At 51.6% G+C, this 24,784-nt stretch overlaps 1 protein-coding gene and 1 long non-coding RNA gene across 5 annotated transcripts in view; both read right to left on the reverse strand.

Annotated features, from left to right (window-relative positions):
- Nucleotides 1-843: 843 nt before the first annotated feature.
- Nucleotides 844-16,231, reverse strand: Eps8l3 (EPS8-like 3). 3 transcript variants are annotated; one of them, XM_005388899.2, is made up of 20 exons: nucleotides 16,209-16,231; nucleotides 13,318-13,604; nucleotides 11,082-11,136; nucleotides 10,845-10,909; nucleotides 9,035-9,193; nucleotides 8,611-8,760; nucleotides 8,464-8,519; nucleotides 7,962-8,104; nucleotides 7,761-7,876; nucleotides 7,380-7,500; nucleotides 7,239-7,300; nucleotides 6,956-7,030; nucleotides 6,487-6,635; nucleotides 3,448-3,529; nucleotides 3,153-3,187; nucleotides 2,482-2,674; nucleotides 2,137-2,265; nucleotides 1,754-1,827; nucleotides 1,392-1,524; nucleotides 844-1,134 (listed from the first exon to the last, which is right to left on the reverse strand). In XM_005388899.2, exons 3-20 carry the CDS (start codon nucleotides 11,110-11,112, stop codon nucleotides 1,123-1,125), a joined length of 1,785 nt encoding a protein of 594 aa, XP_005388956.2. In that variant the 5' UTR covers nucleotides 11,113-11,136; nucleotides 13,318-13,604; nucleotides 16,209-16,231; the 3' UTR covers nucleotides 844-1,122. The 3 variants fall into 3 exon arrangements, with proteins under 3 accessions (XP_005388956.2, XP_005388958.1, XP_005388957.1); XM_005388901.1 differs by lacking the exon at nucleotides 16,209-16,231 and adding an exon at nucleotides 14,122-14,180 and having other exon boundaries at nucleotides 7,962-8,101; XM_005388900.1 differs by lacking the exon at nucleotides 16,209-16,231 and adding an exon at nucleotides 14,122-14,180.
- Nucleotides 16,232-22,007: 5,776 nt separating this feature from the next.
- The window catches only part of LOC106149014, an 11,534-nt gene continuing 8,757 nt past the window's right edge, over nucleotides 22,008-24,784 (reverse strand). Inside the window, exon 3 of one of the 2 annotated variants that reach the window (XR_001234896.1) lies at nucleotides 22,008-22,199. This is a non-coding gene — a long non-coding RNA (uncharacterized LOC106149014). Of the gene's footprint in view, nucleotides 22,200-22,778; nucleotides 23,187-24,784 lie in introns of those variants that run through there. The other variant, XR_001234895.1, reaches the window with a different exon arrangement.

Consider the following 24,784-nt stretch of genomic DNA (forward strand, 5'->3'; position numbering starts at 1 on the left):
GTGGGATCACAGAACAAATTCAGCTAAGAGAGACTTAAAGAAACATTTTAAGAATTCTCAAGGGAAAAAAAAAAAGAAGAATTCTCAAGGGACTCCTGAATCCATAAAACCTTATCTGTAGATTAAATCAATAAAAGTATGGCTCATGTTAGGAGGAGGCAGAAGTTCTATGACAGTTTTGGGATTAAAGTAGGCTACTTACACTAAAAGCTATTAGAAGTCACAGACAACCTAAAATCTTAACATTAAAGAGAACGGTGATCCAAAGAATGGAATGACTCGCTAGAGTTTACACAGCTGACTGGAGGACTTTTTCCTTCCAGTCCAATGTTCCTTACGCTCTGCCACTGAAGAGGCAAACTGCAGAGGAAACTGACGTTTGGCTTATCTTGTATAGTAGGGGACAAAAGTCACATTGCAAGAGGAAGTTACTAAGTGGAGCCTAGAGAACCTGACTTGGTTATTAGTGCTTCTCTAGATCATCACCAGCATGATGACCACAACCTACAGCTAGCTGTGAGCCTAGCACTCTTTTCTGCTGTGAAATGTTGTGTCCTCATCTGGGCTGGGTGGTTGGACTATACCAGGACATGTGGACGGGGAAGCTTAGAGATGCTTATCAGAGCCCTGTCTTGGAGTTTACTTATAGTAAGGAGAGCTGGACCGTAGTTCTCCAGTTTTGATGCCCAGCTCCAGGTCACAAAGTAAATTCCGTCTTGCATTCAGACAACCTGCCTGCTGGTAGATGTAGCATTGCTGTTTCATGCCCAGCGTCCCAGCCCTTCCTGCCTCCCTGCCTTTGGCTCCCATCAGGCCCAGAAGAAGCTGCAAGGGAGGCACATGACAGGCTTGAAGATACTTTTATTGGGAAGGAGAGGGATTTAATAGACTCCTGCCAAGCCTAGACATAAGTGTGCCAGGCTTAGGAAAGAGGGAAAATAAATAGGTAGTAACTGTGAAGTGTTCCCAACAGAGCAGGAAGGGTACCATTTGCTGCAGCACTTGGGCCTGTTCACTCTCTTGCTGAGTAAGCTGGGCTGGAGGTCTCAGGATGCTAAAGTGTATCAAATATTCCATCTTGTAATGCAAAGTCCTTGGTCTTGGAGGTTTCTGAGCAAGTGTCTAAGGGCTTATCTGATGGAGGAAAAGAATTCAGATGGGGCTGGTGCCAGTTGAGGGAGTCCAAAACCTCATGCCACCAATAAGCTTGGAGTCCCAAGGCACACCTGAATGCAGGAAGACAGACCCTGGAGGAAAATCCTCTACCCAGTACTTGCTGCCCTCAGTTCCACCCAGGGCTGGGGCTGCTGGCTTGCCTCCTAGCACTTATACTCCCACTCAGGTAGGACTAGACCTTTCCAGTGGGGGCCAGGACCCCAGGATGTTCTCACCCCCAGCGTCCTTCTGACCGCCTCCAGCCGGGCCACAATCCGTGGGGCCTCCTGGGGACACAGCATCTGCAGCTCCCCAGGTCTCATGCGAAGTAGCTGGCTTCCCATCATGGACCCAAGGGTCTTTACCGTGCTGTGAACAAAACCAGCAGAAATCACCACTGGTGAGTGAGAAGATGCTGGGCCTGAGTATCTGGGTAGAGAAGGGGCTTTGGGGGCTTGGAGGTTGGGGGTTATGGGAAGGTTCGTGGAGAGGGGTATCTGAAAGTGCAGGAAATTTGTTTGGCTTCAACCAATTCCAGGACTCTGGGTTTGGAGGAAATGCTCTGGAAGAGAATGTTCTGGTGGGGAGGGGCACTCACACAGTGGAGAAGTTCTCCGCCTGCAGCCAGGCTGTGACCTCCTCAGGCCTTGAGCTAAGTCGAAGCATTGGCGCCTAGAATGGGGGTGGGGGTGGGAATCAGAGGCCACTCATCTCACAGGCACACACAGATCCCAATATGCATGTCCCTGCTCTGAGGTCCCCTCAAATCACTTATCTTATCTCATCATTCTCTGGTCGAGCAGTGGCCCTGTCTTATTCTCTGGTCTGGCCCTAAGACAAACTTGACACCCAGTAAACATACAGTAATACTGACTAAATCAAGCCAAGACTGCCCCCCACCACCACTTGTCATTAAGTCCTCCCCACCCCCATCTCTGACCCAGGACATATGGCTTCTGGATAGCCCAGACTGGGTAGTACCCGATGGGATGACTGGCCCTGGCTCCCAGGCGCCCCCGACTGCAGAGGCTCCAGGATATTGCTGGGAATGTAGCCACTCTGTCCTGCCTTGTTCTTCACCAGCCACCACCGCTTGCTCTGGTCCAGAACCTGCCAAGAATCATCACCTCAGTCACCCCAGTCTCTGTCTAGTCAGCCTCCCCTCCCCTACCTGGAAAGGCTGCCCCCCCACCACCACCTCAGGTTTTTCTCTTTCCTTTTTCCTCTCTTGGCCACCCACCCAGGCAGCCCCATGTTCATACTACCCACTCCAGGCAGCTCCCACCAACCACTGCCTCCGTTTCTAGCCTCAAGCCCAGACCTTACCTCCAGCACCTCTCCCTGGACCACAGTCAGTTCCTGTGGGTTCCTTGCTTCAAACTCATACAGCACTTGCATTTTCAGAGTTGGCCTGACTGGTTTGGGGCTGGAGGGACGGTGGTTGGGGTCCTCAGGCTGAAGGCCCTGGTTATATATTTCATCCTCAGCAAAGTGTGGGGTGCTGTTTAATCTAGGACGTCTGCCATGAGAAACAGAGATAGGAAGGCTAGAGAATGTGCCTCCGAAATTGAGCCCAGCCCCAGCCCAGGAGCCCCACATGTCCCCTGACTGCTGCCTAGTGCTGACTTTTTGTCTCCCTTACAGGGTGGTGGCAGAGGTGTTAGGTGGGGTTTGGGGTGGGGCTTTCTGCACATAGGAGGGCTCTGTAGACATTTCCAGCAGTGGAATTTTCTATGTCTGAGCTTTGCTTTGAATATTTTCTACCCGAGCTCTGGGAAATCAGAGGCATGTGTGGGCAGCACCATGAGAAGAAGGGATTGGAGCCTAGGAGGGTACAAAATTGATCACACAACGTAAGGGAGGGGTGCATTTGCACATGTCTGTATCTGGCTAAAAGGGAGCCCAGAGAGTCTCTGAGATGTAGACATCCGGAGATTGAACAGCTAGCGCTGCCCCCTCCCCATGACTGCATAGTCTCTGCTAAGCTCAAGGCATACCCGAGGGAAACAGAGTCCTGGTATCCTACGGGTGCCTGTAAGGGACAGAACAGAGAGTGAGTGAGAGAAGGAGGCAGCCAGCACGGTGATAGGGAATGGGCTATCAGACCACAGCCTACTCCCACACAGTTGCCTCCTGTCCCTTTCCTACTACCCCACAGCAATGGACACAGGTACTCACCCCACCTATTCACCCACCACTTGGTTGTCATGTAATGATGGCTTGCACCGGGAAGGCAGAAACTGGTCAGAGACCAGGGTTTTGGGTGGGGCTCTGTGCCAAAGCATGTCTTACCTGGAAAGAGGACTCTGGAGGCTGCCAGCCATCCGAGAATGTGGGTTGGTAGGGCGGGGGCTCATTGCCTGTCCAGTCAACCCTGTGGGGACAGAAAGAGCTGAGTCCATATCACTCTGTGCTTCAGGGATCTTCTAGCTAATGGGAATGTGGTCCATGTGCTCAGAGGACAGGCTGCAGAACAACCACACAGGGGCAGCTGAGCATGAACAAACCCCATGGTGCAGCCGTCTGAGGGCCAGCTTCTCTGTCCACAAAGCGCAGATACAGCATCTCCCTGGGAGCACGGTGGACACTGCATCACCCAGCTCAAGGGTGAGAATTAAGGTGGTAAAACCCAGAGTGTTAGGGCTAGAAGACCCCTTGGAGTCCAGTGCAGTATTTTTTCTAACCTGCTGGCAGTATCCCAGCGTCTGATCTCTTTCTTTCTAGCTACAGTGTATGGGACTGTTCCAGATGAGACACATCATGGCAGGGTTGCTCTGGTTGGCACTAGAATGGGCCACACTCACCTCTCAGCCTCCCCCTTGCCGACCAGCAGGGCTTGGCTTGCAATGCATGGATAGTTCTACTTGCCAGCCAGGTGCCCACTCACCTCCTTGAGGAAGTCCTTCTCCCTACCTCACTTGTGCAGAGATCAGGATTCCTCTGAACTTGGGAAATCCTTGGGTTGTTGCTCCTCTCAGGCTGTATTGCACATGTTTCCTACCTGTCTTTCTTACCCTATTAAACTCCTTGAAGACTGTCTCCCTAGTACCGTGGCAGGTATAGAGGTGGCAGATAATAAATGCTTATTCAGAGGGAATGCAGAAAATATTTCCTGTTCTGAACCTTCTTCATTGATGACTTCTCTTTGCTTTACAAACATGCTTAATCTTTCCTTGACCCAGTTAGTATTCCTTTTAATCTGTCACCCTACAAACTTCCCCTAACCAAATGCCCTGTAATGTGCTTGTATGCCCTGCCTACACTTGCATTTCTTTGCTTCTGCCATTAGTCCTGCAGCCTGATTTCTACCTCTGCCATTACTTTATTAAACGAGTCCATGATAATTTCCTGACCGTCAAGTCTGGTGGCCTTGTGTGGCCTCTATCCTCCTCAGTTACCATGGCACTTAGGGTTACTTAGAACTCTGGGTCAGGATTGCAAGTTCGGGCCCAGCCTGGGCAATTTAGCAACTTAGTGAGATCTTGCCTCATGTATAGTTTTCCTAAGGTTTCCAATTCTTGAAGGAAGGCTGAATTTTGGAACACAAAATGATATATTCAGCATGGTTACTCAGTGTTAAAGTGGCTGAATAAAAATATTTGAGGCCCTTTTCTTGGAATCCACTGTAGAGCCTCTGTTTCCTTCCCTTACCAGTACAGGGCAGATGCCAAAGCTGTCCCCACAGGCACGGTGAGCCCAGCAGAGCCTCAGGAGCCGGTGGGCTGGGACACTGGTAATCCAGTGTTCCAGGCAACTGAACACTGCTATGAAATGGGTGGTCTACCTTAGAATCCATCCGTTATTTCATTTAGTGATTAAATTGAGACAGCGCATTAAAAATAGGTTACTTGGGCTATAAACAATTCAAGTGTCCATTGAGAAATGAAGGGATAAACATGCAATGGAATCTATTCAGCCATGACAAAGAAGGGAATTCTGACACATGCTACAACACAGATGGACTTAAGGACATGCTGAGCAAAATAAGTCAGTCAAAAAGGAGAAACAAAGCCTGATCCCACTGATATGAAGTATCTGGAAGAGCCAAATTTATGGACAGAAAGTAGAATAGTGGTAACCAGGGGAGAGCGGGTAATGAGGATCATTGTTTAATGGGTATAGATTTTTTGTTTGGGACAATGAAAAAGTTCTGGAAATAGATCTAGTGTTGGTTATATAACATTGTCAATGTACTTCACTCTACTGAATTATATACCTAACGTGACTATAATGGTAAATTGTATGTATACTCTACCATAATAAAAATACATTGTATTGAACCAATTCCTGTCTTTAAACAAAGTAGACAAAAACTCCTTTAAATGGACTGAATTGAAAAGAACTGATCATTAGGCAAAAGACTCACTAGAAAAGCTGGCTTATTTCTCTGTTGACTGTCTTTCTAAAACCCTTTGCTCTCTTGATTTTCATTGCTTTGCCCTTTGCTCTCTCTCTCTTTTTTTAATAGGGTCCCACTGACTCACTAAGTTTCCCAGACTGAGCTCAAACTTGGAATCCTCCTGCCTCAGCCTCTTAGTGCTGAGTTATAGGAGTGTACTACCATATCAGGTACCTTTTTGCCTTCTTGACCCTTTTGCATTTGCCTCTATGTAACAGTTTCCCGAGGCCCTGCCCTTCTCCCTCATGGAAAAGACAGATGTTTGCTTAAGCAAGTTCTGGGGTGGCCCCTGGAGTGCTTCGCAGTTCACACTGTCACTTCCCTCCTCTTCGTTCTACCGCACAGCCAGGCATCCTCCACCCAGGGGCCTGGCCGCCTGGCCTCTGTAATGGTCCTGCTGACCCCAGGGCTCAGCGAATCCAAGCCGGTGTCATCCCCACTCCCTGCGGCTCTCATCAGATCGGCTTCGTGTCCAGAGACCCATCTCAGTTAGTGACCCATTTTAGTTACACACCTCAGTGGGCTGAGGTCTGTCTTTCTATCTCGTAGTCAACTGGCTGCCATAGTTTTGATGTTGCATTTACAGAATCTCTTAAATCAGTAAATCTTAAATTCTGGGCTGGATTAAAACAAAGTTTTCACTTTATCTTTGCTAAAATGAGAAAATATTTTAGCAGGTTTGTGTCTCTACTTTCCTGGGCAGAATTATTCTTTCTTTGTTTTTTTTTTGAGATAATTCCTTCCTTCAGTTGTGGGTAGAATTGGTGTGTTTTTTGTTTTAAACTGATCACAAATGAAAAGTGGAGTACAGTGCCCCAAATGGTTTGAGATATTTCTGATTGGTGATAAGGAAGCACCTGGACACCCCTCGTGTCTTGCTCTGGCCCCGTGCTCCCCACTCCTGGTTCACTTCAAGCCTTGTTTTCACTTACAGGCTGGTGGTCCAGGCCGTTCCCAGCCCCTTCCAGAGGTTACTCTCAGGTGGGCTTAGACAGGACTGCAGCAGGTCGATGGCTTTAGGGGTGAGGAGGGGTGAGATCACCTGAGCTGCGAGGCTATCCTCAGGGCACTGCGTCAGGATCTGGGGGAGGGATAGAAGGCATCAGGAAGCCTAGGCCAGATGGAGTGGGAAAGGGTCCAGAGTCTTCAGCCCTGCTACCATGCTTCCAGCTGGTCTCCCTTAGAGCGCGGGTGCCCTTGGCTCTGACCCCAGCTCACCAAGTCTGTTAGAGGGTGCCATGTACCACAGGTAGGAGTTTTGGGGGTCCAGTTTGTGTTGGGTTGAACAAGAGGCAGACCTCACAGCCTCCTTCTGTCCCCTTCCCCAGCCTCTGATCCTTCCTTTGCTCTTTCTTGACCTCCACCTGCCCCTCTTAGATATCCCATGCTCCCCTTACTCACGAAACTCAGCGTCTGGAAGAGAATGTGCACGAACTCAGGGGCACTCGTCTCCTGAAGCCTGATGGCCAGCTTCCCCTGAGGACACAGGGTAATGTCTGTCACCGCCTTTTATCCTATGACATCTTCATCAGGACCCCAGCACCCCACAATTGTTTTATGCCTTGGCTGGGAGCATGGCCTTCTCCAAAAGTGCCAGGAGGAGGGGAAGCTGTTGGAGAAGGGAAAGGCTGGGGATGGGCAGAGAGCAGGGGAAGAGGGCTGGGGACTTGCAGGAGACACGGACCAGGAGGTTGAAGCTGTACTTGATCTTCTGAAAGCAGTCAATGTACTGTTCCTGGGTTATCCCTGCGGGAGAAGAGGCAAAGGCAGGGTCACAGATCATCCCAAGATAGCCCACTCCTCTCCCCTGGCCCTTAGCACTCACCCCCCTGAGTCTTGCTCTTCTTTCCAAGTTTTCTCTTCTTCTTATGGCTGGCCTTTGCCTGAGCCTCCTTCAGCCTTCCTGTGAATAGCTCGATGTCCCTTAGGACATGGTTCAGCACTTCCTGAGCCCCAAGAACCCATGACCGTGAGTGGGCAGTTAGGATCACGCTGGAACTCCTAATCTTGCCTCCGCCCCCTACCTGCCACAAACCCCCACCTCAGACCCAGCCTTGGGTCTGACCAAGCTCCCCTGTCCCTTCTCAGCCCGAGCTTTCCCTGGCTGCTCTGGGGCTCTAGTCTTCTTGGAAGAGTGAGAGGGTTCCTGTCCTCCATTACTCCAGGTTCAGAAAGCTTCAGCAAGCCCAAAACCATGTGTAGTTACCTCATCCCTCCCTGGGTTCTCAGGGGATGGTGACCGCCTTGGAGGAGACAGAGCAAAGGCGCTTGGTTCTTGGGCAGCAGGGTAGTGTGGCAGAGGCTTCGGGGGTGGTGGGATGTCTGCAATATAAGCGGATCATGGGCCCGGAGCTGCTTTGACTTTTGATCTAAACTTTCTCCACCTGCCCACAAATCTCAAACTTACTGCGCTCTGGGGTCATTCGGTGGGGCTGTTCTGGAGGGGAATCCCGCTCTGGAGGGGGAGCCTGCTCCGTAGGGAGAGGCCTTTCCAGAGGAGGTCCCTTCCATTTCTCCTGGCCTGAGTAAAGGCTCCCAAATCGAGGTCTGCTGAAGACATGGTGAAGAATGTGTCTTTAAAGAGATTCTTGGGAGAGAGAGTCCTCTCCCCAGAAATCCCACCCCTGCTCCCTGCTCTGTATCTGGACCTTCCCAGACTCCATTCTGCTTCATCTGCCTAGTCCCCAGGCCTTCTTGGGTCCAATAGCAGTCTCCGGGGACAGTCCTCAGTGCCTCGTGGGCCCAGTCTTTTCCCCATCCCCAATCTCTGCCCTGCTTTTACCTCAGTGTTAGGCCTGGCTGACTGTGCTCGGGGCTCCTGGGTTCCCCAAGGTGTGGGGAAGTCAGGGTCTGGCTCCCTGAGGCCTAGGCTATGAGGTTTCACATGTGGCTGGGCAAAGGCTGCCTACCTGTGCTCCAGCTCCTCCTCGAGGGCCTTTTGCAGGCTGGTCCTCAGCCGCTGTGCCTGGAGGAACCAGCAGTCAGGCAGGTTGGGGTGCGTGTTTGTGTGTGTGTGTGTGTGAGATGGTCAGCGAACCCCACTCCTGGCCACTCACCCCTACTTCCTGGCACTGGAAGAGCAGAGTGCTGGTGCCGGGCAGGCCAGACTCCTGCACAGTGATGGACAAGACAGAGTTGTAGGAGCAAGTGTTGAGAGCCACATCCATGGCCTTGATGTTATCCAGGCGGTAAGAGTCCAGCTCCTCCTGGGTCAAGCAGACAGGTTAAGTGTGAGGCCACTGAGAGCCGGGTCTAGTTTCTGGGAGCTCTTGATGTGGTCGTCCCTGCCCTCTGGTGGCCTGGGGGAGGGTGCCATCCACCTGACTCTTGTGCCTCTGTCCCAGCCCCAGCCCCTGTTCCTTCCTATGCCTGTGTGTGTTGTATGTGGGGAGGGGTGGCTATTGTTTTGGCCATGGAGGAGTGGAGTAGAGGAGCCTGGGTTGTGTAAGGCTCACCACTGGCTTTCGTGAGAGGGCTGACCTTGGTCTCAATGTCCAGCAGCTGGAGCCAGCCCTCTTTGACCTGCAGGATCAGGTCTTGGCTCCACACCCGGCCCTGTGCGTCCATCTCCTGTAGCTTCTGCAGGACATCCTTGGGCTCTTGGATTCTCTGTGTTCCCAGCTTGCATGTCATCAGGTGCTAAAGGGAGAGGAAGAGGGTCAATGGGAAGAGTTTGGAGAAAGAGTGCCAGGTGTGGGAGGCCAAGGGGAAAGACAGAAGAGAAGGAATGCATGTCCTTCTTCCCCGTATTTGGAGGTCCCAGGCTTCCAGTGGGGCACCCTTTAAGGTCAGTGTGAGGGCCAGTGTAGAAACAGTTGGGCTAGGGGTGGGGTATCCAGGCCTGCATCTGAGGTACTGCATGAGAAGTTTTAGGACTCCAAAGGATGGACAGTTGTGAGGTGGCTGGGCTAGAACCACCCAACAAATGATGCCTGAATTCCTAAGGAGGAGGGGGCACCTCAGGTCTGTCCTTGGCTTCCTTGGCTGCATTTGGGAGCTGACCGCTCAGGCAGGTCTTCCTCATCAGTGACCCAGCATTCCTATCTCCCTGCCTTTGTCATACTGCTCTCCACGGCCAGAAGTCTTTCCCACCTGGGCAATCCAGCACCTTGGGTCTCTCCAGAGGATCAAGCCCCTCCTCTGATTCTAACTCGAAGATCACAGGGATCTGTCTCCACTCAAGACCTTGTCTACCGCTAGCCTATCATTCGGTGGGTTTTGTCCTTATCCACCATTCTGTAGGCATCCTCCCTTCTCCCAGCCACATGCTGCCATCACGAGCTGCCCCCTTTTCAGTCCGGTTTCCGTTCCAGGGGGTGCGGTCTGCCTTCTGCCATTCAGTGCTCCATCCCAGCGCAGAGCCAGGTCCTCTCCCTACTTCCACGCTGCTGGCGGTTCAGGGGACCCTGGCATCCCATCATGTGGAAGGGGTCTTCTCTTGCTCGCTGGGCCTCAGTGAAGCCAGTTCACCAACAGCTTCAAAAAAGGCCAAATACTCCTGACCTCTCCCCAACGAGCTGAGGGACCCTATCTCCACTGCCTTATGGCGTTGTCAGATCTCGCCCCAGTGTCACGCCCTGCTTTGTCTCCACTGCAGTCCTAACACCTGAGACGGCCAAGGTGAGGGCAGTTTCTCCCCCACACCCTGTGCTGTGGCCCAACACATCCTCAGTGATGTGTGCTTTTCTGGCCACACCCTTGCAGCCTGTGCTTTGCGTTCAGTGTGCTGTTGACACCCCTTTAGGTAACTGGAAGGTAATCTGGTAGGTAACCTGGAAGTGTCATCATCCTCCTGGGCAGGGCCAGAGACTCCATTCTAGTAATGCAGCCTGCCAGAGAGCTCAGTCTCAGACATACCCCCCTCTTCCACATGGCCCACTCAAACCCTGGAGGGCTGCAGCCCTCGTACCATTCTTTCTCTAGCCATACCTGGTCCTGAGCAAAGAGCAACTGTGGAAATGGGTGCAGCAAGAGGTGGGTAAGGAAATAAATGGGGTTGGGTGGGGTGATTCTAGGTGCTTCCTGACCTAAATTTCTGCTACCCCTTTCGATCTAGGAACCAGATATCTACCCCCTCACCCTCCCCTGCTTGGCCACCCCTCCTCCTCCCTGCATGTAGCAGGTGCTCAGTTAGGCTTTAGACTTTTTGGAACCAAGTCCACAGAATTTGGCCAGGTCAGACTCTTGGTTTCCACAGCAGGGCCATGCATGTTGTGTTTTGGGAGGGTTGTGGCCACACAGGAACTCTTAGTTTTAGTCAGAAACCACCTGAGGCCCCAGAGGTACTCACCTCCACCCTGTGCTGCAGAAGGGTGGGCTCTGAGGTCAGCCTCTGGGAATATTCTTTCCGGTGCACTGTGGGATAAAAAACCAGGGACGGGAAGTGCCAGAGGGGTGAGGAGAAGTTTAGACGATTGCAGGAGTGGTCAGCATGGGGAGGAAGAGGTCAGAGGCTAGGGGGAGCGGCAGGGAGTTCAGTGTAGCCAAGAGCTGAGTGAGCAGAGAAGAGGGCGTGGGGGAAGCTTACAGTAAATGGCTCTGCTGCTGGGCCGGGACATGTTGATGCTGCTGAGTACAGCTCCCTAAAACCCCAAGAGAACCGAGGACAGCCGTCAGAGCTAGGAAGATGAGCACCAGCCACATCCGGGCAGAAAGCTGCTATTGCTCCCACCTAGAGCCTCTGGGACCAGGCACAAAGCCCCTGGTTCCAGAACCATCTGCAGGCAGTGACCTCACCCAGAGAGCGCTTCAACTTAGTTGTTCCTAGAGGTCCTGAGCTAGGGACAGGAGGGCCTGGGAGACCACAGCTCAGCTGGACCACAAGACAGGCCCTGGGCCTCCCATTATTTGGATCTATGGCCTGGGCATGCTGTGAAAGATGCCAGATGAATGAGCTACACCCACTTCTGAAGGGCAGACAGAAGGCTCGGCAGCTTTCCTGCCTTCTTCAGCCCCACTTTGATTTTGCGGGGAGGGAGGAAGCTGATGCTAGCCCCTAAGCTGAGGACATTCTCAGAGAAGGACGTGCATTCACCTGTCTGTGAGGGAGCTCGGTAGGGCCTGTGGGTGATCTGCATTTCCCCAAGTGTCTGGCAAATGTCTCGGTTTATTTGTCTTCTCTGTTTATATATTCTTTCTCGAAGACCTTCTCTCTCTCAGCCTTTGAAATCTAGCTCATGGACCTCCTCCCTGACGAAGCTCTCCTTGGCCACCAGTCTGCCCATAGAGCCCTCTGAGTGCCTCCCTGACCCTGTACATTCCTCCCTGACAACAACAGTGAAGCCATCCCCATGGCCAGCGCCATGACACTTCGAAGCCTCTGATGAACACACTCTGTCCAGTCACCAGTATCTTCTTTTTTTTTTTTCTTGGTTTTTGGTTTTTGTTTTTTTTTCTGGTACCAGCAATCAAACTCACTACCTTGCACTTGCCAGGCAGTCGCTGTGCCGCTGAGCTAAATCCCCAGCCCCTCAGTCGCCAGCATCTTCCATTTGTACTATGCACTATTCTATGACTTTTCCCTTCTTCAATTCTTTTAACCCTCACGACAAATTTATGAGATGAATACTGTTGTTAGCCTTAGTTACTAGATGTCCTAGGACTCTGACCCTCAAAGTGGGCAAAACGCCTGAAGTCACCATGATTATTTAATAGAGAATGAACCCGGACCCATCTGGCTGCACACACCATGTTTTACTTATATATATAAATGTACCCCTATTACTGGGGAGTGGGCTGGCACTGACTGAGTCTAGAGCGTTTGTCTGTTGAAATGGAATGGAATGAAATGTGGTGTGTGTGTATGTGTGGGGCAGAGTGGGTGTTAGTCATGCGTGTGAGTCAGTGGTATGTGTTATCTAAATGAGGAATGTATGCATCATGAATTGGTGTTGGTTTGTGGGTCTCCATACCTTTCCGTAGTGCACCAGATGTGCAGAACCCTGGGATATCCTGGGCAAAGTATAAGACAGCACCCACACCCATTTATTAGGACTGTTATGAAAATAGTTACAGAGGAGCTGATAAGACTCTGATTGGGGAAATGAATCTCCAGTGGACAATTATAAGATTTCATAGAGAAGGAGGCTGGACCTCTGTTCCCTTGTTTGAAAGGACCCTTTTCTTCTTCAAGAAGGAATCCTAGAAGCCTGTGCCTGCCCCCAACCCCGGTGTGAGTATGACACTCACTTCCTGATTCTAGACACGGAAGAGAAAGCAGTCTTGTCCCCTTGAATCCCCCACCAGAATAGTCCCTCTGGATCCTTGTGGGTCTGTGGAGAAATGGCTGTTGCCAAAGGCCTGGACCCCTGGAAAGGGAGGGAGGCTGATTTGGGCCCACCTAACCCCTTGGAGTATGGGAAGCTCTGCCAGCCCTGTTTTCCCATTTGTTCCCCAAATGTAGGAGCTTGAAGCAGGGAAGGGGTATTTGTGTCACAGATGCCGGGGCAACTATCCCAAAACCACTTCCGGAGGGGCTGGGGATTTAACTCAGCGGCAAAGCGCCTGCCTGGCAAGCGCAAGGTCGTGAGTTCTGTTCCCGGTACCGGAGAAAAACAAAAAAAACAAAACAACAACACCAAAACCACTTCCGGAGCTCCTTGCTCTGCTTCCTAGCCCACCAACTGCCAGCTGAGTCTTAAGCCCCTCCCTGGATTTACACTGGACAGGCCCAGGCCCTGGAAGACACTACACTGCCCCCACTTGCCCTGGGGTCCCCTGAAGCAGGATCAGGCCCTGATCTTCCCCGAGAGACAGGCCCTTACCTGGTTGCTAATGTGATCTGGTAGGTGATTCGCCAAGGGGGCTGGTGTTTGAGCCGGTGGTCAGGTGCTGGTGGTGGAAGGGCAGCGGCTTCTCTGCTTGCTGCCTCAGGGAGAGCCCTGCTGGCAAGCAGGTGGCCCTGGGAGAGCAGGCAGGCCCCGTGGTGATGAGGCTCAAGAGGCAGCCACACCTGTGCTCTTTGGACTCCGGGAGGTGGAGAGGCTTCCCAGGTCACCACCCACCCAGCACTGAGCTGGACAGGAAGTGCCTGTTCTGCTGGTTCCTGGAACTTAACCAGAGACCCCTGCTTTTCAGATTCCTCCTTGATGGCCTCTGACCTTAGGTGTGACCGCCCTCAGCCCTCTATGCCTTGTGGGTACCTCCTCTGGGGCCCCTGATTATTGTCAGGCACTGAGGTGGGGAGCAGAAAGAAGAGCCATCCAGTGTGGGGAGTCCGGGTTCTGTGGTCAGGGGACAGGTCAGCTGGAGGCGTGGGGGAAGCTGCGGGCTGGCACATGTGCTGTGTGTCCATGTCTGCTGCACCCATGGGCATGTGAGCATGTGTACCCAGATAGTGTATGTAAGTAGGACACGGACCTGTCAGAGAAAAGGGGTTGGGGGCACAAGACCACCATGGCCATCCATGGAGGGCTGAGATTTCTTTATGACAGGGTTCACCTTGTTCTATCCTTTCTTCTGTCCCCTTTCATCCAGCAAGGAGCCTTCCACCAACTCATTCCTGTTGGTGCTCTTCCAGTCTGTTTCCTCCTCCACCCCACTCCTTGCCCCAGGCCCCTAGTGGATACCTGGCTGACTTCAGCAAAAATGGGAAATTGAGGCCTCCTTCTGTTCATATTCAAGAACCTACCTACCACTGTACTATGTTTTATTTAAACATCTCCCTTGGCAACCTGAGCTGGCCAGGCTCCCTGGGAACACACAGGACAATGAGGGAGGCTACATATAAACAGAAATCAGAGAAGACAGGAGGGGAGGGACAGGAGGGGAAACTGTAGGAATCGATCCTTATGAGACAGATCCGACCCTGCTGGGGTTTGGATCTGTGATGGAGAGCTCCATAGAGTCTAGGACCTGACCTGCACTGCCATCTTTGGCTTCCCTGGACCAGTCCAGCAGATCTGCCCTTTTCCCCCCAGCCAGTACTGTCCTGCCAGCCTGGATTCCAGGGATTGGAGCCTAGCAAGAGGCCTCCTCACCCTGCGCTGGTGTGGGCCCCTGGAAAAGTCCATTGCACAGCCAAATTGTGGCTCCAAGGGTCAAGTACCTGTTGACCAACACCTATTTATGATCTTATGGGACCGGCCCTCCTGATCTCCCTGGCTATCCTGATCCCAGGGCCTCTTGTCTTTTCTTGTTGTTGTTGTTTTTTTTTAAGGCTCAGACACCCATCTCTTTGTTGCCTCTGCCCACAAGTCAGGCCCACCCCCATCAAGGACACCGTCACATCCTACTGTCACTCTTGGCTTGGGTGCCTAGCCAGTACTTTATTTCTACCCAGTGCAGGCCAGGCCCTGTTTTCTCCACAGGCCAGTGTGAGCATAACAGAGATGGCAGGGACAGGGGCTCAACCCACGGCAGGGATCCATGTGACAACTTTGGGCAGAGAAACGATGAGTACCATGGCATCCTCAGCATCTGGTACCCTGCAGCATCCTTTAGGGGTGCCTAGGCACAGGTGGACCTCCTTAGATCCACCCTTTGTAGCTTCTTTGGTGCCAGGCCTTGGGGAGGTCTACAAGAGCAAAGTCCCCCATGGAAGCGAGATGTCAGGAAGGATAGAAAGGCTCAGTCACTTACTCCTGAGGATTTGGTAGTCGATGCTTCTGCACAAAGCTCCAAGAGCCCAAACAATCCTGGTGAAGCCTGAGGAGCTGGGACTCCAGTGGGAAGAGAAAGAAGTAGGACTCAGGGAGTAGCTCCCTAAACTTGTGAGATTACAAAGGTTGGGAAATCTTATTTATTCCAGAGCTTCGTGTGGAATCCAAGCCCTCCTGCCTGCCAGGCACCGTGCTGGGTGCTGGGACACACCTGCAGGATCACAGGTACCTGAGAACCTCAAAACAACTCCACCTCTTCTCCCATATCCCCATCTCAGTGAAGGCACCAGTACCCAGCTGTGTGTTTCAGCAGGACACACAGGCCCACACCAGCGCAGGGTGAGGAGGCCTCTTGCTAGGCTCCAATCCCTGGAATCCAGGCTGGCAGGACAGTACTGGCTAGGGGGAAAAGGGCAGATCTGCTGGACTGGTCCAGGGAAGCCAAAGATGGCAGTGCAGGGGTTGTGTTTCAGCAGGAGTTTGAGCCATTCCGAAGGCCCCATACCTGATCTGCCACCCTCCCGAGAGTCCCACTTCCTCAGCAAGGTGGTGTATAGATCCACCCTCCTCTCATCCTCTGCTTTCTTCAGGCCCCTATGAAACTCTCTGCCTCTCTTTGTACAAGAGTCCCTCACTTGCCCCCTGCCTCTGGTCCTGCCTTCCTCTTGACTGTGGAATCTTCCTTGGCTTGTGGAGTTTGTGCTCCAGAGGTAGAAGAAACAAACGCACATATAGAAAATCAGAGCCCTGCTAAGTGACATTAAAAGGGGGATGTGGATGAGAGCATAGGGGTGAGAAGGTGATCTGGATGCATGAACTTGGAGAAGATGACTCTGGCAGGGAAATCGGAGCTGAGACAGAGGGATGGGGAGGACGTGGGAAAGGGGAGCAGCAGGGCAAAGGTCTCATGGCTGGGAAGGAAGCCAGGGTGGCCAGTGCAGAATGACTAAGGGGAGAGGGCACTGGGCAGAGTGCACGGTCCTGCCAGGAACTGTCTTCAAGCACAGTTGGACGACACTGAGGTTTATGCAGAAGAGCAGCACAGCGTGACCTACCTGTTAGACAGCCTTTCTGGCTGTGATGGGGAGAGCACACTGCAGTGAAGGCGAGCAGTTGCTGCAGTGATGGCAGAGCACATCAGGGACTGGAGAGCAGGAAGGTGGTGAACATGGAGACATGCTGCTGCAGGGGAATGGACCCATGCACTGTGGATGGACCCGAGGGTTGTGAGGAGGAAGGAAGACTTCTGGACAGCTCAGACTTTTGTCTTGGACAACTAAGTGGGTTATGGTGACATTTAGTGAGGAGAAGGTCAGGGGGATGCAGAAGGATGAAAAATTTCAGTTCCACATAGATGGCTTCGTTGTGTTGGGAAAGAAGGAGCAAACTTGAATTGGGAACTCAAGGGAAAAAGGTGCTTGCAGCACAAGCTTCCCAAGCCATGAGATAAAGGACTCCTCAGGGATGAGGGAAAATGTTCACTAGGGAGACAGTGATAGGCGTTTGGGAGCTGTTAAATGCACAAGTTATATCCAGGGGCCAAAGGCTGAGTGAGCCCACCTGGGGAGCGTGTGTAGATGAAGAGCAGAGAACTTGGGCCTGAGGGTGAGCCGCAGATGTGAGGCCTGGAAAGTCAGGAGCAAATGGCCGAGGGACTGGATGGGGGTTGCTGGTGATCTCTGGGAGTCCAGGAGGGCAGAGTGGTTTAAGAAGAAAGGAGGGGACACCTGGGGCAGGTGCTACCAAGAGGGCAGTACCTGTGCATATGTCCCTATGGAAGTCATAGGTGGTCCTGTCACCAATAAGATGAGGGATCTTTTGCTCAATTTGGATAGAAATCATGAATAGGCAAAGTATAGCTATTTTTAGTGGTAACAACCCTGAGCTTACAGTGCCAACAGAGATGCCCTCTTATTGTTAGCAGCTCTCTACCACTCTCCTGGCAGCCAGAGCCAGCAGGTACCAACAGGCCTTTGGAAACTTCCAGTGGTCAAAGAAGGAGGCACCCTGTTACTTTCTGTCATCATCCTCAGGCTGCTAGTTCCCTCAGTGGTACAGGCCCCACCTGCTGGCCACTTTTGGTGCTAGTGGCCTCTGGGGTCACACACTCTTAGTATACAAGATCAGCCTTCTCAAGATGGAAATCACAAATAGGCAAAAATATACCTATTCGTAATGAACTCATCCAAAAGAGGCTTCATTAGGACTTAGGTTGCAGCCTAAGGGGGAACAATACAGGGACTGACCCACTAAAGGTATGGGAGAAACTGTTCGAAGAAGAATAAAAATGTGGGCTTGTACATGTGAAGGGCCAGCTTTTTTATTTAGTCATGGGTAGGGGAGGGATTCCTCATGGGCTTGATTGAGGAAGGCTGCAGAGGGCAGAAACATCCAGGAGGCTGTGGAGTAGAGTTATCTGGGATGGACTCATGACTAAGCTTGCCGCAGACAAAGCAAATGTCTCCCAGAGCAGCTGTGCAGTGTGTAATGTAGCTGTGGGTGGCTGTAAGGTGTTCAGGGCAGCTGAGAAAAAAATAAGTAAAAAGTACTTGGGGAGTGTTGTTTACCTTTTCTCCTGTCTCAGTCCCCTGGAGATGGTGGGGTCAGGAGTGAGACTTGGAGATATTTTCAAATGTGTCTGGGGGAAAACATAGCACGTATTTGCTAGTGGAGAGGCCAGTGAGGCAGCAAATGTGGACAAGTGTGGAGCTGAGTGTAAATGGAGGAGCTGGCCTTGGTGGGAGAGGAGGGGAGGAAGTGAACTTTTCTGACTCCATCCATGAGTCAGTCTCTACTGAGTTACCAGTGCCTGCCCTTCCCCATTAAGACAGAGAAAAGAGGATCGGGGAGGGAGATTTGGGGGCAGATGGCCAATTTTCTGGACCAGGGTAGCATAAGAGGCTTGAGTTTTCAGAAGAGAAATCCAAGCCTATAATTGAGGGGAGCCCTAAATAAACCCTCTAGTTCACTTGCTTTTAGTTGACTTTGAAAACCACTAATACTGGGGGCCATCCAGCTGAGTAATATATTATTAGTCTCCTACTAGCTTTGCTGGAGATGTTACCTGTGATGCGTGGGTTGTGATGATAATGGTTGCCTAGGTTACTTTCAGGGACATGAGGACCATTGTCGTCAGAAGCTCTGACTCCTCACTTGGGCCTACAGATATCTGATGGGTGACTAAAACAGGGCGAAAATGCTTGGCACTTCTGCCTTCATAGTGTCTCTGTCTCCCTTGCTACCTTATCCCTTGGCTGTGCATAGATATATTTGGTATTTGGGGGATATTGGTGCAGAACCAGTGGTATAGTGATGGAGACCACTACAAAGTGGCTCTGAGCAGGATTTAATATTAACCAATTGGCTTTCCATGTTTACTTGTGAGTTGTCCAAAGCACAGGCACCTTGTCTGGAGGTGGGCAATGGACTCATAGTAAGTGAACCTCTGTGAGTCACTAGTCACTGCTGAGCCCTGTATTGGCCTGTGAAGCTGTGATGCCTCAAAGGACAAGATAAGGCCACCACTGAGGATATTTCGCTCCAACCCCAATTAACTACTGCAACTGTAGGCTCCACACTCCTACAATAAATGCCAGCCTGAAGATAAGGTAGTTCTCCTGATTGACATAATTTACTACTTGGGAAAATATTTCCCAAGGTCCTGCTAGATGCCTGTGTTTTCTTGATTATCCTCCTCCTTTGTTTGAAAACCTAATAAATATGAGCTGCCCAGAGAAGTCTTTGTGTTAACCCAGAACATCTCAAATTCTGTAAGAGAGGTGAACCCTCCTGGAGCCCTAAAATTTCAATTGTCTCATTTATTTAAGCCTTCACTGTCCACTCGTTTGGAAGATTGCAGGCCTGATCAGTCTGCAATAACTAAGGGTTATTAACCCCATAGTATAGGTTTCTTAATTCCTCTCTTCTACCTTCAAAGGCAAAGACACCAACATAAGAGTAACTAATATATTTTCAAGATTTACCATCATGACCAACAGATTACTGAACTCCAGTTTTCACAGCATCCTATTCCAAATCAGCAGAGCAGCACCCACAAGTATCCAACTATGGATCTTTTCGTAACTGTCCTCACCCTATCCTCCTTGTCCCAACCCCTTGCCAGGACTTAGACTGGAACTTAGACTAAACTACAATAGACATTCAGGGTGCTGGGGCTCCATCTTCTTGGTTTTGCTGGCTTACAAAATAAGTATTTTCCCTGGCTCCAATAGCTTGTCCTTGACTCACTGGGTCCCTTTTGATGTAATGAATAGATAGAGTTGAGTTCAGTGAAAGGCTCCTGTGCTCTGGTGCTTTCCACTCCCTATCTAGGGGTGGGAGTTGGAAATCGGGACCCAAGAGCCACCCCTTTTTACTAGTTCATCCTGGGTTCCTCAATCTCTTAAGCCCTCAGACCTGAAGCCAGCTGTGAGGACTATTTCTCCTCCCTTTTTCTCATTGTCCTGGCTGTTGGATGTTACCCTAGATCTTTCTCAGCCTCCTGTTCTACACAGATGGATCTGATCCTCCCCAGCCTAGATCCATTACTGAATCCTATGCATGCCTTCCCTCTGCTCTGCATCCATTCCTTCATTCATGTAGATGGCTCTGAGGACTGGATTTCTTGCTCTGACAGCCTTAGTGGAAAGGCCCTCAGGGTGTCCTGAGTATCCTCTGCTAGAGGCCTGGACCTTGGCCTGTGATTCAGGGCAGGCTCTGAGGAAAGCTTAGCTGGAGAAGAACCACAGGCAAGGCTGGGAAAGGACTGCCTCCAGGAAGGAAATATCCTCAGTGACCTCAAGGTGGGCCTTGGCCTGGGCCTAACTGACACACAGGACAGGTGGGGAGAGTTGGGGAAACAGTGTCCTGGCCGTCTGCCTCAGAGCTGGTGGCAGTCAGGTGGGCAGCTTGTGTCCTCTCCCTGGTCCTGGTCCACTGCTGTGGGTATGGAGGGGATTAGGCCTGGACCAGCATGTGCGCTCACTCCTATGATTCTGCTCCTGCCCCTGCTCAAACCATTGGTTGAGCCTGGTACAATGCAGCCATTCAAATCCATGTGGTAAAAGGACAGTCAACGACGTGGAGCAAAGTTCACTGAGTAACAGTACATATAAAACGCAGGCTATAAAACATAAAATCCCAGCTTTGTGAAACAAATACACACACACACACAAATAAACAGTCATAGGAAATATCTAAGTAAAACCTACAAAAAATGAAAACCGAAGAAATATTGCTACTATGTAAATCTAAAAGTAGAAAGTGTTCATGATGCAATATGGAGTGAGAAATGCTTGCTATAAGATGGTAACACTCAATTTTGTAAAAAAACAAGTTACAATAATGGAAATCTAAATGAAGAAAATTGTAATCATGTGACTCTGTTTATTCAGCCCGTGTTCTGTGATGACATCCATCTCTAGGTGCCTAATAGCAAATGTTTGCAACAACCCTTTGAAATGGGTACTAGCATTTTCATCTCCAATTTACCTATCACTGAGGCTCCAAGAGACACAGAGAAGGTAAGTACATGTCCCAGGTCACACAGCCAGTAACGGGCAGGAGTACAACTTGGGTTTAAGAAGCTGAGCTTGTAGAGCAGACACTGAAAAAAAAAAAATCTTATTTTAAAATACATGTGTCGGGAGGGTTTCTCTGAGGTTTTATTTTATTTGTATTTTTTTGTATTTTTTTACTTTTCCCGGAAGAACACATTATGTTTGTGATTGATAGATAGTCATGCCCACTCTGCCCACAAGAAATAAATGGTCATTTAAAAAGCGACAAGACAAAAAAGCATCCCAGGAAGCCACTCTTCCTGGGTAGCTGAGGCACTCTACCTTTGCGACTCTGTCCTGCCTGGGGTTGGTTGTTGAAGGGCAGGATCAGTGACCTAGGAATGGAAGGACTCTGCGTGTGCCCCTCCCTGCCTTGGCCCCAGAGGCCTGGGCTGGGCCTGTGAGGAATCAGCCTCCCCCTCCTGAAGCACCTAAGACCTGGGCTGACCAGGCCTAGCCCTGGTTGGCCTTGAGTGGGGCTGGCTTCTCCGAAGTTGGGGAGGTGTGTGTATGTATGTATGTGTGTGTACATGTATATGTGTGTGTAGGTATGGGTATGTGCACAGCCAGGACAGAGGGATCTGGCACCTTCCCTGTCTCTTGGGCACATACCTCCACACAGAGCAGGGGTGGCTCCCTCACCCCGGCTGCGGCTGGAACCTGCTTAGCAGCCCAGAGCCTGTCACTTCCCCAGCAAGGAGACTGTGTGGTGTCTACGCAGCATGGAGGAAGGGGTTCTGTGTCACAGACATTCAGTTTGAGTCCTACTCATCGTTTGTTAAAATGGCTGACGCTAGCAGGTACCTGTCACATGACTGTATTTCAGCTATGCAGGAGGCTGAGGCAGGAGGACCTCAAGTCTGAGGCCCTCCTGGGCAACTCAGCAAGACCTTGTTACAAAATAAAATAATAAAAAAAAAGTCTGGGGATGTAGCTCAGCACTCCCTGGGTTCAATTCCCAGTACTGGGTAGGGGTAAACATGGCTGATGTGACTGGAAAGTTCACACACAGCATAGGGACCTAGGTCACACGTTTTGGGAGGGGTCAATGAATAGGTCTTCAAAATCATCTTCCCTGTGGGTCCTTCCTGGGTTGCCAGCCCTCTCTGTGGAGGCCCCAGAGCAGCATCTCCTCTGACAGACTTTCCCCAGCTCCTTCAGCCGCCCTGGCACAGTGCAGCTCTCAGAAGGTTCCCATCCTGGTCTCTCTAGAGTGGCTTCTCAACCACCTGGAGCCACCAGACTCCCCGGGCAGCCTGGGTGAAAGGCGAAAGCGTAGACTCCACTCACCAAGGGTCTGGCTCAGGTGGGTCAGGCAAAAGTCTCAGAATCCAATTTTTCGCCATCTCTCCGGGGGTTGCAATGAGAGCAAATGCTCCACCACTGTTCTGCCTTAGGTGTGCCCCTAAGTGTGCCCTTAAGCAGCTTGGATCTGTGAGGCTGTCCCTCCTGCTGCCTCTTGCCTCCCGGTCAGTCGCCCCGTGTGGCCTGTGGGGGTGTTGTGGCCAGGCAGCGTCACTCCAGAGAAGCTTGCTCTGCTCCTGGCTGGGGAGCTGAGGCCAGGAGCCCCACACTCCCCGCCTGTGACCTTCAGTAGCTTTTGTGCCCAGAGTGTTCATCTGCATAGAGGCCTAGGCAGACAGCCTCACAGGGCTCCCAGAATGAACCCGGAGGCTCTGCCTGCGGCTCTGTGCTCTCCCATCGGGCGGGGGTCACAGTCCTGTGAGCAGAGCACAGAGGGCAGGCCACCTCCGCTCCTGCCCTGAGAGGGCTGAGAGGTTCCAGAACACGCCCTTGGTGGGAGTGGGCAGCTGTGGAGTAGGGGCTGCCCCCGGGCTGTGAGCGGAAGGGGTCTGCAGAGAAAATGCAGGGCTGCGCCAGCCCTGAGGCTGACCACGTGCTAAGGAGAGGGTAGGCAGCTGCAAGGCCCCGGGTGGAGCTGTGCCCTCAGAAGGGCTATGGCCTCTGTGACCCAAGACACACATACACTGTGCCTAGCCCTTCAGTGCCCTCTGAATGTGGCCCGCTGGGCTGTAGGGAGAAGTAAGGAGACCCATCACCCTTCATTTCCAGCTCCTCGAACTGTTCATTTTGACACCATGCTCACAGACAGTGAGGTCGGCTCTGCCCATTCCCACACGGCTCCCCAGGCCGGGCTCAGGGCCGAATCCCTGGAATGTCTATCCTCTCTTGGAGGGCAAGGCCCTCAGATATTTAGGCCACATCACTCCTGTAGCCTCCCCACACAGCATCATCAGAACCAGAACCCCAGGTTCAAATGAATGCTTGGAGCGGTTTCCTCATCTGAAATGCAGACACCACCTCTGCTAGTCACTGAATGTGTGCCCTGGACGGGCTCTGCGCCGAGCACTCCACACACCAGGCGCAGGATGGTTGCTGAAGGTTTACTCATCTTGCTTGGCCCCTGGCTGTCTGCAGGGAGGTACGGGGTCCCTCTGCTGTTCCGTAGGTGAACTGCAGTAAGGAAAGGTTAGAACAAGGTCGAATTGGAGGCTGCCGACAAGGTGGGAGGAACCTCAAAGGTGACCTGGTCCAGCCTGGTATTTTACAGTAGAGGAAACTGAGGCCAAAGCCAGCCACTTCACTGGATGGCTTCCTTGAAGTCTGCCTGTGTGAACCCCAGATTGGAGGGATTTCCCTACAGAGGGGAGCTGGGCATTTCAGCATTAATAGGTTCCCTGACTTGTTGACCCTTTTCACACCTCTGGGATTCACAAGGAGTGGCAGAAGCCAGCGTCATGCGAGGACACTGCCGAGACACTGCCTGCCATGCTTTGCTCCTCCCAGGAAGCTGCACTTTGAGGGAAGGGTCTAGGGCCAGAGCCACCCCTGGGAAGGACAGAGGCCCAGTGAGCTGGAGTCTCCCAGCCTGTGCCCCTCCGTGAAGCAAGTGGGAACAGCCTGGCTCTGCCCATCGGGCTGGGAATCACATGGGTGCGTAGAGGCCCAGAAGCGCTTCCAGAGGGGAGCACTAGTAGACCTCAAAGACTCTGGAAATGTAACTTCTCTGTGTCTGCCGTTCATACCTCTTTGTCAGGAGCTGAGAGAGACCTGATGGTTATTATTTCTTTACTTTTCCATAATACTACAAAGTAGATAAGTTAGGTCCACTTCATGAATAGGAAACTAATACCCTGGATCTAGGGGAGGAAGGATAGCAACCCATGCGGTTTGATATGAACGCCTTCCTGCTAACCCCAAGGCCTCATTTTGTTCTTGTCCCCTTCTCCCCTTCTTTCCGACCTCCCTCCTCAATCTTGCTCTCTGTCCCTGGCTGAGTGCTCCAGCTGAAGGTACCTCAGCCAATGGCGCCAGCCCCTGTCTGCCTACACTTCTGGCATCAATACGGGCCCATCTCTTGGTCACCTTTCGCCACTGCCTCTTAGACATTGTAAGCTGCCTTCTCCCCAGTCCCCACTTCTGGCTCCCACTAAGAAAATAGTCACCAAGTTCTGTATGTTTCTTCTTCAGTAAGTGTCCAGAATCTGTCCACAGTTTTACTGCCCTGTTGTCACTGCCTTAATACAGACATCCCACCCCGCAGTCTCCTCAACCTCCTATGCCATCCGGAGGGGTCTCCCTTCTGACTCTTCCCCACCTTTGCCCAAGTTTTGATTTCTAAAATTCAAATCTATGCTTGCCACTGTACTGCTTACAAATGCTTCACTTTTCCCCATTGCTTAAAAAAACCCTTTACTTTGTCCCTGCCCCGTGCTGGTTCACACCCTTCCTGCTCCGAACCCAGGCTCAGGGACTACCTGAAGCTACTCTTCAGGCGAGTGCAGCTGCCTCACCCCACACTTCACTGTTCCTTCTGTCTCCTCACCCTTGTTTACCTGGATAACATTGGTGGATATCTTAGTTGTATCTCCTACTAAACAGTGCTGGTGCCTGACAGTTAATGGGTGGTGATCCCTGAGTGAGGGAAGGAAGGGAGGGAGGAAGGGAAGAAGGGAGAGAGGGAGGGAGGGAGGAAAGGAAGAAGGGAGAGAGGGAGGAAGGGGGGAGGGAGGAAGATCTGGAGTCCCAATACACTCTCAAGGTCATGCCCC

Source organism: Chinchilla lanigera, unplaced genomic scaffold (genome assembly GCF_000276665.1).
Source record: "Chinchilla lanigera isolate Chin_1 unplaced genomic scaffold, ChiLan1.0 scaffold00034, whole genome shotgun sequence".
NCBI lineage: Eukaryota > Metazoa > Chordata > Mammalia > Rodentia > Chinchillidae > Chinchilla > Chinchilla lanigera.

Coding starts and splice junctions, on each gene's coding strand:
- Eps8l3 (XM_005388899.2), bottom strand. CDS start 11,112: ATGTCCCGGCCCAGCAGCAGAGCCATTTACT. Junction 7,301..7,379: donor GAAGAGCAAGACTCAGGGGG/GTGAGTGCTAAG, acceptor CTTCTCCCGCAG/GGATAACCCAGGAACAGTAC. Junction 2,675..3,152: donor CAGGACTCTGTTTCCCTCGG/GTATGCCTTGAG, acceptor TTCTCATGGCAG/ACGTCCTAGATTAAACAGCA.